Raw genomic sequence first — 11,988 nt, 5'->3', positions numbered from 1 at the left:
ATTTTGATTATATAATTATCATGTTATATAGTGATCTTACTTATTAAAGTTCTAAGTTCACCTTTTTTGTATGAATGTCGTATCAGACTAAGCCTAAATGTAACCAAGTTCAGACAGTTTCTTGATTGATTCTTAAGAAGAAAAAAGAACAAGAAGAAAAATGATATCTACATAAAGAAATATTACATGTATAAAGTAGAATAAGCACAAATCGAATTTTATGGTAATTCGAATGTTACTGGCTCAAAAATTGAGTTTGGATCTTGTTAAGCCTTACGCGGACATTATTCATGGTAATTCGGTCTTGGGGCAAGTCCACAGTACATTCAAGAGCTACTTCCAATACCGATCTCAAACAACTTTCAATAGCTATCAAATGTTCACTATCATCTGATGAAAATAAATTGGCATCCACAATGTCCATGACCCTATGAGGATATGACTCCGCGACCCATCTCTTCAATGTAAGGTCTCCAACAAACTCGTCATCTACTGGCTTTTTTCTTGTAAAGGTTTCCATCAATAAAATGCCGTAGCTGTAAACATCTCCCATTGTTGACACTATCCCTTCTGACCCGTACTCTGCCATCAAAATGAAATACATCATCATATATTCATATAGAATACAAGTTAAAGAAAGTAATTAGTAAATAAAAAATTGATCAGTACCTGGTGCCATGTAGCCAATGGTGCCTAAGGTTTTTGTCAATGCCACTGGATCATACGCCGTCAAGAGTTTGGATATACCAAAATCACTTACCCTGGCAACCATATCGCCATCCAAAAGTATGTTACTTGGTTTTAAGTCGCAATGGACCACAACGAGTGAATGGCCTTGGTGTAGATACTCTACGGCACAAGCCACATCAAACATAATTTTCAGCCTCTGGATTAAATCCAAGAAATTGTTGTGTGAGTAAAGCCAATAATCAAGATCTCCATTAGGCATGTATTCTAACACCAATGCCTTGAAATCAAGATTTGCACAACTACTTATCACCTTAACAAGATTCCTATGTCGAATGTTACGCAAAACCTTACACTCCAAATCAAACCTCTTGAATGCATCGTGCACTTGTGCATTGAAAACCTTTACAGCAGCTGTAGTCCCATTTGTAAATGTCCCCTTATAAACCATACCAAGGCTTCCCTTTCCAATCAAATTCGATTCGTCAAAGTTGTTAGTCCCTCGAACAAGTTCATAGTAAGAAAACCTCTTGTGTGATAACTGATCATACCAATCAGTTAAAGGAATAAGTTGGTTGTTTCGTTTCCGATAATTTAACAACCATATCATGCCTAAAACCCCTATGACTAAACCTCCAGCTGCAACTGGTCCAAGAACAAATTTTAGTACTGTTTTCTTCCTGTTTCTTCTTGTCACATTGTTCTGGACTTCACACACCTTGACTTGGAATCTAGGTGGTCCACATAACTCTGCGTTGCCAATGAACGATTCAGCTGTGAAATTACTAAAAGGCCCTCCATCTGGTATTTCACCTGATAACTCATTGTAAGAGACATTCAGATAGTTGAGATGCTCAAGCTTTGTTAACGACTCTGGAATTTGATCCGTCAAATTGTTTTGTGACAGATCCAAGTACTCCAAGCTGACCATTTTTTCGAATGAATTAGGTATAGTACCGTCTAACCTATTCATATCTAATGCAAGAATTACCAATTTCTGAAGCTGTAATATGGTGCTTGGAATCGAACCATACAACTCATTTCTTGATAGATATAACTCACTTAAACCTCCCATGTTTGCAATCTCCGGCGCCAAAGGACCATTTAACTGATTAAATGACAAACTTACAACTGAGATATCCTTATTACTCCAAAAATTTAAAGGAATACTTGAACTTAAATTATTCGAATCAAAATAAATATATCTTAACGAAGAAATATTTCCCAAACACCCTAATACTTGCCCTGTAATCTGATTTCTTCGCAAGTCAAAATAGTATAATTCTTTGATTTCGCATAACCTTTCAGGTATGATCCCATCTAATTAATTCTCATACAATCTCAAAGTTTGCAACTTTTTCAAGTTTCCTAATTCTTGAGGAATCGAACCAATAAACTCATTCGATCCCAGTGTTAACCACGACAAGTTAGTCCAGTTACCAATTTCAACTGGGATTTCCCCCCTGATTCCACAGTAAAAGGCGATGAACCTCTCAAGAGACAACGACATATTAGTTAAGGATGATTTTGGAAGAATGCCATTAAATTGGTTGTCTCCAATCATTAAAAATTTCAAGTACTTGCAATGTGAGAAGGAACTTAGAAAACTTATTTCGCCCGTAGAAGAAGGATCATTTGTAAGCATATTCCTCTGAAAGTTGATGCTTTGAATCTGCTGGAGATTTATTCCTAGATCAAATGGTACGTTTCCGCTAAACATGTTCCTTCCAAGATCAAGAAATTTGAGCTTAGTGGCATTTGAAATAGAGCTAGGAAGTTTACCACTAAAATTATTAATCCCAAGATAAAGTCCCTCAAGATTTGGAAGACTATAGCCTAAGTTTGAAGGAAGTTTACCGGACAGAGTATTCGCTGCAAGTGCTATTACTTTTAGTGAAGAAATGTTGAAAATTATAACAGGAACTTCACCTGATAGCGTGTTCGATCCAAGATATAGTCCTTCAAGACTAGAGAGATGTCCCAGTTGTGGAGGAATGTTACCATGAATTTTATTTTCACCAATGTCTATCATTACCAAAGTTGTTAAGTTCCCAAGAGATGGTGGTAGTGTTCCAACTAACTCGTTTCTTCGAAGACTCAATTTCCGAATAGATGGTAGGTTGATTTCATTTGGTATATCTCCTGCAAATTCATTTTGAAAATAAGTATATGGTTATCATGCTACAGATCAGACATAGGGTGTCTTTGGTACGGACGAAAATGTTGTTACAAAATGTACATAGTCATATCTACTCATAGAATAATTATAGGTAGAGATCTTTAGGGATCTTAGAGATATTTAGGGATATTTTCTGATTTTATTTCCTTAGATTTACATGTACACCTACAAATAGCTCTTATTCTTGAAATAATAGAACAAGGAAATTGGTCCATTGTCTCTATATTTTACATGGTATCAGAGCATTATATGTTCTTTGTCAGTCAGAAAACTCACCGGAGCTTGCCGGAATCCGGTCAGCGTCCGTGAATGAAATTAGTGAACTTGAATTTAGTTTTTGCCACGTGTGAGTGGACCAAGCTTTGGTTCAGCTTTCTTTTCCAGCATCGGCTTGTTATTGCTGGTTGATTGGTGGTGATTCCCTAATTATAGGACCAATTTTCCGAGAAGAAAACCCTCCAAACAGAATCTATGGACCCTCTTTGGTCAGGTTTGAGACTTCTCTGTTTGTTGCTAACTATACTTGATTATGGAAATTGTGTATGAGTGCAGCAGTGGAATTGTTGCTTGACCAACTTGTGAGTTGATATTGTTTTGGAGGCTATTTGAATCTTATTTGGGAAATTATTTCTAGAGGGCCATCGAGTTTGGCTAGTGTCAGTTTCTTTTTTTATTGTGTTATTAGGCTGTTGTTTGTTTGTTTGTTTGAAACACTTTCAAATATAGTTGGTAAAATGACAGATCATTTAAAAGTTGTTGCTTCACGTTCATTATCCGACAAAATGGTTTTGGTTTCGGTTGAGGGGTTTGCCAAATTTTCTCAATATCAGAAATCTTTGAAGGAATCCACTTATGTTAATTCCTTTGTTTGGTTAGATAAAACATGTCTTATCAGCTCTTCTAATAAATGGGTAATCGATTCAGGTGCTACAAATCATATGACAGGGAATCCTAATATTTTCTCTAGCTTTAGATAACACAAAGCAGCCTCTCCTGTTACTGTAGTTGATGGATCAACTTGTAATAGCGTTGGATTTGGTATTGTTCAACCAACCTCATCTATTACTCTGTCATTTGTATTAAGTCTACCAAAATTAGCATTCTATCTGATTTCTGTTAGTAAAGTTACGAGAGAACTTAATTCTTATATCTCATTCTTTCCCAATTATTGTTTGTTTCGTGATCTTATAACTGTAACACCCCAGAGAATTTTTTCGAACTAAGACTCGAGCCGTCCTTCATGTGGAGTGAGATTTTACCGAGGAATAAAATTTCTTGAGTGTTGAGTTAAGGTCCCTAGGTATAGCACATTGAGTTCCAAGAAGAGTTGAATTGGAAATAGTCATTTTGGAAAGAATCTGGAAAATTTGGCTATGGAAAAAAAGGAGTTTTTGGTCAACTTTGAGCAGTTGTAACTCCTAGCTCAAAATGATTTAGGTGAATTTCCAGTTATTTCTGGAAAGCCCTTGGAATGATCTTTCCAACGCCACCGAGTTTTCTTGATTCCGAGTTCGTATGAGTGACTTATGCCCTTTGGAAGTTGGGCTGTTGGCACAGTCGCACAGTCGCACAGTCGCACAGTCGCACATTCGCACAGTCGCACAGTCGCAGTTTGTTTAGTCCGAAAATTTTAAGGGTATTTTGGTCTTTTCCCTAATCATTTCTTTGGGTTATATTAAGGTGTTAGACTGATGTTTGGATCATTTTTGTCCCTTTTTAAAAGAGTGAGAGTGAGGGTTTTAGAGAGAAAGAAGAGGAAAAGAAGAGGAGAAAGAGAAGAAGAAGCTAAGGATCGTCGTGGATTTTCGTCGGGGGTGATCCCTAATCAGGTATGTGAGTTCTTTAGTATGGGTTTATCCTTTCCCCCACACACCAAGCTCATTTTATGATTTGAGAAAAGATTGGATTTGTTGTTGAAGTTGTTGAAGTTGTTAGTTGTTGTTGATGTTGTTAGTTGTGTTGTGGAAGTTATTGTTGGTTGTGGGACATGATTTGGTTGTGTTCTTAAGCTGAAATCTATTGTATATTGAGGGATTTTATGATCCTTAGTGTTGGTTGGTTCATACCCCCACACACCAACTCGTTTTTAATTCCAAGAAAAGATGTATTTTGGTTGTTGAAGTTGTTGGTTGTGTTGTTGAAGTTCTTGCTGATTTGGGATAGGATCTGGTTGCGTTTTTGAGTGGAATCCACTGTATGTTGAGGGGTTTATGACCCCAAGTGTTTGGGAAAAGAACCTTTGAGGTTGAGAGGGTTTAGAGTTGGCAACATGAAGGAGAAAAGTTGGGCAGCTTGCCTGAAGCAAGTCTGCGTTGCAGCTGTGTTTACCTCTGTGAACAGAATCTGTTCTGTTTTTAGAATTAAATTTCGAATTTTTTTCTTAAGTCTAGCTGTCCTAAATTATTCCTAATCATCATGGGGTCTTTCCAAACACAAATCATTACCCTTGAATTCATAATTCCAATTCAAGTGAAGTTAGTTTCCAAGTCAAGTGAAGTTAGTTTCAAAATCAAGTGAAGTTAGTTTCCAAGTCAAGTGAAGTCAAGCTTAGAAGTAGGTAAGTCAAAACAAGTCTTTAAGGTTTTCCAAGAGTCTTCATTGATCGTTTTAACTTCATTTTAAGGCTCAAGTTAAGTAAAGAATGAAGAGTTCTGAGTCAAGAGTTTCAAGTCAAGTCAAAGTTAAGAATTTCATGTTAAGTTAAGAGTTTCACATCAAGCCAAGAGTTCAAGTAAAGTAAAGAGTTTCAAGTCAAGTAAAGAGTAAAGAGTCAAGAGTTTAAAGTTGAGTTCATTTCTCAAAGTTATTAGGGAACTATGTATTCCCAAAGGAGTTTTAAAGAAATGTCTTTACATCTAAACAAGGTTGGAAATTGAGATTTCCAAAGAGCCTTCGGGCTAGTTTTTGAGTAATTATCTCATATCAGCAGGAATAAATATGTTTTAAAAACATAAGAGCCAGTACATTTTGGGAGTAGTATCGAGCACCGAATTGGGGGAGCGTTCAAAGAACCCACAGCCCCCATAGAACCATGTTAGCCACCATGGGTAGAAAAGGATCATACTTTTTAGATGAATCCTTTTCAGATTAGACTAGTGGATCCATTAGGCAGTTCAGGTCTTATACCTTTGGCCGGGTATAAGATGCTCTGGCAGCGTGAGGTCGATCGCTGTATCATCACTATAGCTCTTATGTGATGGTTGTCGGTTAGAGAAACTCCCACAGCAGTTATTGTATTTTTATACACAGAAATTATTGTATTTTATATACATCAGTTCAATTGTATTTCTATATACATCTCAGGCTTATTGTATCCTTGTGTACACACAGAGTTTATAACATGTTTTAAACAGTCTTTCTTTATATCGCACTTGTTTTAAATTGCCTTCTATTAAAAGAAGTCAATCAGGTTGAGTTCAGTTATTCAAGAGTCGAGTATCCTTGAGTTAAGTATCTTTGAGTTGAGTATATATCTTGAGTTGAGTATCTATCTTGAGTTGAGTATCTATCTTTGAGTTGAGTATATATCTTTGAATTGAGTATCTGTCTCTGAGTCCAATATCTATCTTCTGAGTTGAGTAAGTTTGATTAGTTTTGAGTATTCCTTGAGTTGAGAAAGTTTGAAAAGAGGTAAGTTGTTCAGTTTATTCCAGTTTTTCTTCTAGCCTATGTTGTTTAGCTTTCCAGCTTACATACTCGTACATTCCACGTACTGAGCCGTTTGGCCTGCATCTTTTTATGATGCAGACACAGATATTCAGGATCATCAACAGGAGATTCGTTGATACATCCAGGAGTTCCAGTTAGCTATGACAAGCCTCTTTGCTTCCGGAGGATTTCATTTACCTTTCAGTTGTATCAGTTGTTAAGAGGTCGTGGGTCTTGTCCCGGCTTCCATCTTTATCAGTTAGAGGCTTCATAGATAGACAATAGAGTTTCAGAAGTCTCTTCATTTATTTTGTTAAATGTTTTGAAGACTAAAGTTGCCTTTTATGGCGAGTTGTATATATATATTCTATTATACAGAGTTTTCTTTTGAGTTAAAGATTTGTAAAGTTGAGTTTATAAACTCTTATTCAGTTTTAAGCTCTTGTATGCTTAAGTTAGTATTTCGCTTGGAGTCAGCCAGGATGAGGGTTCGCTTGGGGACCAGCAATGGTCTTCGAGTGCCGGCCACGTCCAGGGTGTAGGCTCGGGGCGTGACAAACTTGGTATCAGAGCACAGAGTTCAAGTGTCCTAGGGTGTCTATGAAGCCGTGTCACTAAGATCTTGTTTATGGTTGTGAGGGACCCACTTCTATAAATGAGGGACTACAGACATTTATGAAAAGTCTCCCATCTTTCACACTCTTAATCGTGCAATAGAGCTAAGTCATAGAGATCTATTCTAACTCGTGCGTTCCCAGAATCTTTCGACTACCCATCATACTAGAGGTGGTTGAAAAGCAGAGTCAGTTCTTTGTCGATGAGTTGTTCTTAGCAAGTGTCTTGAGAAAGTCATGAGAATTCTGAGGGGCTTAAGAGAAGCCCAAGAGTAAGTTAAGTGTTCAATTTTGGAGTAATGCCTTCATATGAATCGTGCATTTGAGATAAAAGTGAGTTGTACTTTCTTCTCTAAGTATTGTTTCAGCTGAGATCCTTACGAGGAGGTATGTTTAGAGCTTGGGTATGATTTTCACCCGAAAGAGTAGCATGAGTTACGAGATCATGAGCAGTAGTAGAGAAAGAGTCCAGAGCTAGAGAGAAAAATATACAGAAGTTTAGTAATTTAAGTAAGGGAGATAGTGATGAGGCAAGCTATGTTATTGTAGTCATGCACCCAGTAAGTTATGAATGAGGAGTTGTCCCTTATGGGTAGACTAAGAAGTGATGAGTTGTGAAGATTACATCATAAGAGGAAGAGTGTGTTGTAGCTAGAAAGGAGTTAGTGATGAAGTGTTATTGTGTAGAAAATGACCAAGTGAGAGTGTTGAAAAAGAAAGCAGAGTATTCATGAGGTGTTAGATCTAAGCTAGGCTTATGATTTTGAGGGAGGTCCCATAACATTCAAAGTGGTATAGAATTATTGGGCATTGATGTATAGTGAATGAGTGAATAGTACTCAAGTTGTGAAGGGAAATGTGATAGTAAATTGTGAGTATGAATACTAAGAGGTGAGGTTTGACAATTGGCCATACGGTCCTAGTGGACGAGAGTTTCTGAATTTGTACCTAGTATTTGTAAGTTAGTATAGTAAGCGAGCAATCATATTAATATTCGGGTTTAGTCATAAACCTTAAGCTTGAATTTGAGATGAGTGTCATGACCAAAGAAATGACAACATGAGAGTGATGATGCTAGTCTTGAGATTTGATCTAGTAGACTTGACATAGAGTAGGTGAGGAATTAAGGTGATTAGTTGCAATAAATATGAGTGGTACAAGTGAGAGACCCTAACCTTTAGATAAGGGCAATGAAGTGTGATTAAGTCACCAGAGTAACAAAAGCGTTAAGAGGTGTACCGAGAGTGTATGTAACCAGAAGAAGTTAAAGAAACACCTTTGAAAGAGGTCTTAGCACCGCTTATAGAGAGTTTGGTAGGCATGAGATAAATTTCTCCCAAGTGTTAGATTAAAAGAAGAGGTAAACAAGTTAAAGATGTGGAATAGGTCCATAGCTTTCAAGTGTTAACTTTAGACCTAAGGGGGAGATGTCAAGATGAGAAGTGGAGTCAAGTGTTTTAGATTAAGATGGTAATGAATTCAAAGAGTTTGCGAGATATCTTTTCAGAGGTCATTTTAGAAATGGAGTGGTGTTAAAAAGAGGAGGTTGATGTTCTTATCGTGTTGTGATGGTGGGATAGTTCCATTTAAGGTTTTTTAACAATGAGGAAGAAAAGGATGAGGTTTTACTATGAGAAATATTCAAATGAGAGCCCTTAGTTGGATCTAAAGGAGTGGTTAGTAAGAGTCCATGGAGTTGTTAGAATACTAAGCTTTAATGTGGTGTTAAAGAGTCATAGTCTTGGGATAAGATTCCCTATAGAGAGGTATAGAATCCGAACCTAAGGATTTGGGTTAAGCTTGAATATGGTAAGAGCAGACCATTAGACGCAGACCTTAGTAAGAGTAGACCTTTCCATACCAAGACTAGCCGTCATTCGAGGACGAATGATTCCAAGGGGGAGATATTGTAACACCCCAGAGAATTTTTTCGAACTAAGACTCGAGCCGTCCTTCATGTGGAGTGAGATTTTACCGAGGAATAAAATTTCTTGAGTGTTGAGTTAAGGTCCCTAGGTATAGCACATTGAGTTCCAAGAAGAGTTGAATTGGAAATAGTCATTTTGGAAAGAATCTGGAAAATTTGGCTATGGAAAAAAAGGAGTTTTTGGTCAACTTTGAGCAGTTGTAACTCCTAGCTCAAAATGATTTAGGTGAATTTCCAGTTATGTCTGGAAAGCCCTTGGAATGATCTTTCCAACGCCACCGAGTTTTCTTGATTCCGAGTTCGTATGAGTGACTTATGCCCTTTGGAAGTTGGGCTGTTGGCACAGTCGCACAGTCGCACAGTGCAGTTTGTTTAGTCCGAAAATTTTAAGGGTATTTTGGTCTTTTCCCTAATCATTTCTTTGGGTTATATTAAGGTGTTAGACTGATGTTTGGATCATTTTTGTCCCTTTTTAAAAGAGTGAGAGTGAGGGTTTTAGAGAGAAAGAAGAGGAAAAGAAGAGGAGAAAGAGAAGAAGAAGCTAAGGATCGTCGTGGATTTTCGTCGGGGGTGATCCCTAATCAGGTATGTGAGTTCTTTAGTGTGGGTTGATCCTTTCCCCCACACACCAAGCTCATTTTATGATTTGAGAAAAGATTGGATTTGTTGTTGAAGTTGTTGAAGTTGTTAGTTGTTGTTGATGTTGTTAGTTGTGTTGTGGAAGTTATTGTTGGTTGTGGGACATGATTTGGTTGTGTTCTTAAGCTGAAATCTATTGTATATTGAGGGATTTTATGATCCTTAGTGTTGGTTGGTTCATACCCCCACACACCAACTCGTTTTTAATTCCAAGAAAAGATGTATTTTGGTTGTTGAAGTTGTTGGTTGTGTTGTTGAAGTTCTTGCTGATTTGGGATAGGATCTGGTTGCGTTTTTGAGTGGAATCCACTGTATGTTGAGGGGTTTATGACCCCAAGTGTTTGGGAAAAGAACCTTTGAGGTTGAGAGGGTTTAGAGTTGGCAACATGAAGGAGAAAAGTTGGGCAGCTTGCCTGAAGCAAGTCTGCGTTGCAGCTGTGTTTACCTCTGTGAACAGAATCTGTTCTGTTTTTAGAATTAAATTTCGAATTTTTTTCTTAAGTCTAGCTGTCCTAAATTATTCCTAATCATCATGGGGTCTTTCCAAACACAAATCATTACCCTTGAATTCATAATTCCAATTCAAGTGAAGTTAGTTTCCAAGTCAAGTGAAGTTAGTTTCAAAATCAAGTGAAGTTAGTTTCCAAGTCAAGTGAAGTCAAGCTTAGAAGTAGGTAAGTCAAAACAAGTCTTTAAGGTTTTCCAAGAGTCTTCATTGATCGTTTTAACTTCATTTTAAGGCTCAAGTTAAGTAAAGAATGAAGAGTTCTGAGTCAAGAGTTTCAAGTCAAGTCAAAGTTAAGAATTTCATGTTAAGTTAAGAGTTTCACATCAAGCCAAGAGTTCAAGTAAAGTAAAGAGTTTCAAGTCAAGTAAAGAGTAAAGAGTCAAGAGTTTAAAGTTGAGTTCATTTCTCAAAGTTATTAGGGAACTATGTATTCCCAAAGGAGTTTTAAAGAAATGTCTTTACATCTAAACAAGGTTGGAAATTGAGATTTCCAAAGAGCCTTCGGGCTAGTTTTTGAGTAATTATCTCATATCAGCAGGAATAAATATGTTTTAAAAACATAAGAGCCAGTACATTTTGGGAGTAGTATCGAGCACCGAATTGGGGGAGCGTTCAAAGAACCCACAGCCCCCATAGAACCATGTTAGCCACCATGGGTAGAAAAGGATCATACTTTTTAGATGAATCCTTTTCAGATTAGACTAGTGGATCCATTAGGCAGTTCAGGTCTTATACCTTTGGCCGGGTATAAGATGCTCTGGCAGCGTGAGGTCGATCGCTGTATCATCACTATAGCTCTTATGTGATGGTTGTCGGTTAGAGAAACTCCCACAGCAGTTATTGTATTTTTATACACAGAAATTATTGTATTTTATATACATCAGTTCAATTGTATTTCTATATACATCTCAGGCTTATTGTATCCTTGTGTACACACAGAGTTTATAACATGTTTTAAACAGTCTTTCTTTATATCGCACTTGTTTTAAATTGCCTTCTATTAAAAGAAGTCAATCAGGTTGAGTTCAGTTATTCAAGAGTCGAGTATCCTTGAGTTAAGTATCTTTGAGTTGAGTATATATCTTGAGTTGAGTATCTATCTTGAGTTGAGTATCTATCTTTGAGTTGAGTATATATCTTTGAATTGAGTATCTGTCTCTGAGTCCAATATCTATCTTCTGAGTTGAGTAAGTTTGAGTAGTTTTGAGTATTCCTTGAGTTGAGAAAGTTTGAAAAGAGGTAAGTTGTTCAGTTTATTCCAGTTTTTCTTCTAGCCTATGTTGTTTAGCTTTCCAGCTTACATACTCGTACATTCCACGTACTGAGCCGTTTGGCCTGCATCTTTTTATGATGCAGACACAGATATTCAGGATCATCAACAGGAGATTCGTTGATACATCCAGGAGTTCCAGTTAGCTATGACAAGCCTCTTTGCTTCCGGAGGATTTCATTTACCTTTCAGTTGTATCAGTTGTTAAGAGGTCGTGGGTCTTGTCCCGGCTTCCATCTTTATCAGTTAGAGGCTTCATAGATAGACAATAGAGTTTCAGAAGTCTCTTCATTTATTTTGTTAAATGTTTTGAAGACTAAAGTTGCCTTTTATGGCGAGTTGTATATATATATTCTATTATACAGAGTTTTCTTTTGAGTTAAAGATTTGTAAAGTTGAGTTTATAAACTCTTATTCAGTTTTAAGCTCTTGTATGCTTAAGTTAGTATTTCGCTTGGAGTCAGCCAGGATGAGGGTTCGCTTGGGGACCAGCAATGGTCTTCGAGTGCCGGCCAC

At 37.1% G+C, this 11,988-nt stretch overlaps 2 protein-coding genes across 2 annotated transcripts; both read right to left on the bottom strand.

Annotated features, from left to right (window-relative positions):
- Nucleotides 1-235: 235 nt before the first annotated feature.
- LOC125826359 (probable LRR receptor-like serine/threonine-protein kinase At3g47570) lies at nt 236-1,762 on the bottom strand. The gene is made up of 2 exons (XM_049505665.1): nt 670-1,762; nt 236-582 (listed from the first exon to the last, which is right to left on the bottom strand). The coding sequence occupies exons 1-2, from the start codon at nt 1,760-1,762 to the stop codon at nt 236-238; spliced, it is 1,440 nt and encodes a 479-aa protein (XP_049361622.1).
- A 249-nt stretch (nt 1,763-2,011) lies between these two features.
- Nucleotides 2,012-2,719, bottom strand: LOC125826358 (receptor kinase-like protein Xa21). The gene has a single exon (XM_049505664.1). The coding sequence runs from the start codon at nt 2,717-2,719 to the stop codon at nt 2,012-2,014; it is 708 nt and encodes a 235-aa protein (XP_049361621.1).
- Nucleotides 2,720-11,988: the final 9,269 nt, after the last annotated feature.

Source organism: Solanum verrucosum, unplaced genomic scaffold, assembly GCF_900185275.1.
Source record: "Solanum verrucosum unplaced genomic scaffold, falcon-dt-bn FXZP01000060.1, whole genome shotgun sequence".
In the NCBI taxonomy this organism is placed as follows: Eukaryota; Viridiplantae; Streptophyta; class Magnoliopsida; order Solanales; family Solanaceae; genus Solanum; species Solanum verrucosum.
Note: the sequence above shows the minus strand (reverse complement) of the source record. Positions and strands in the feature narration are given on the sequence as shown.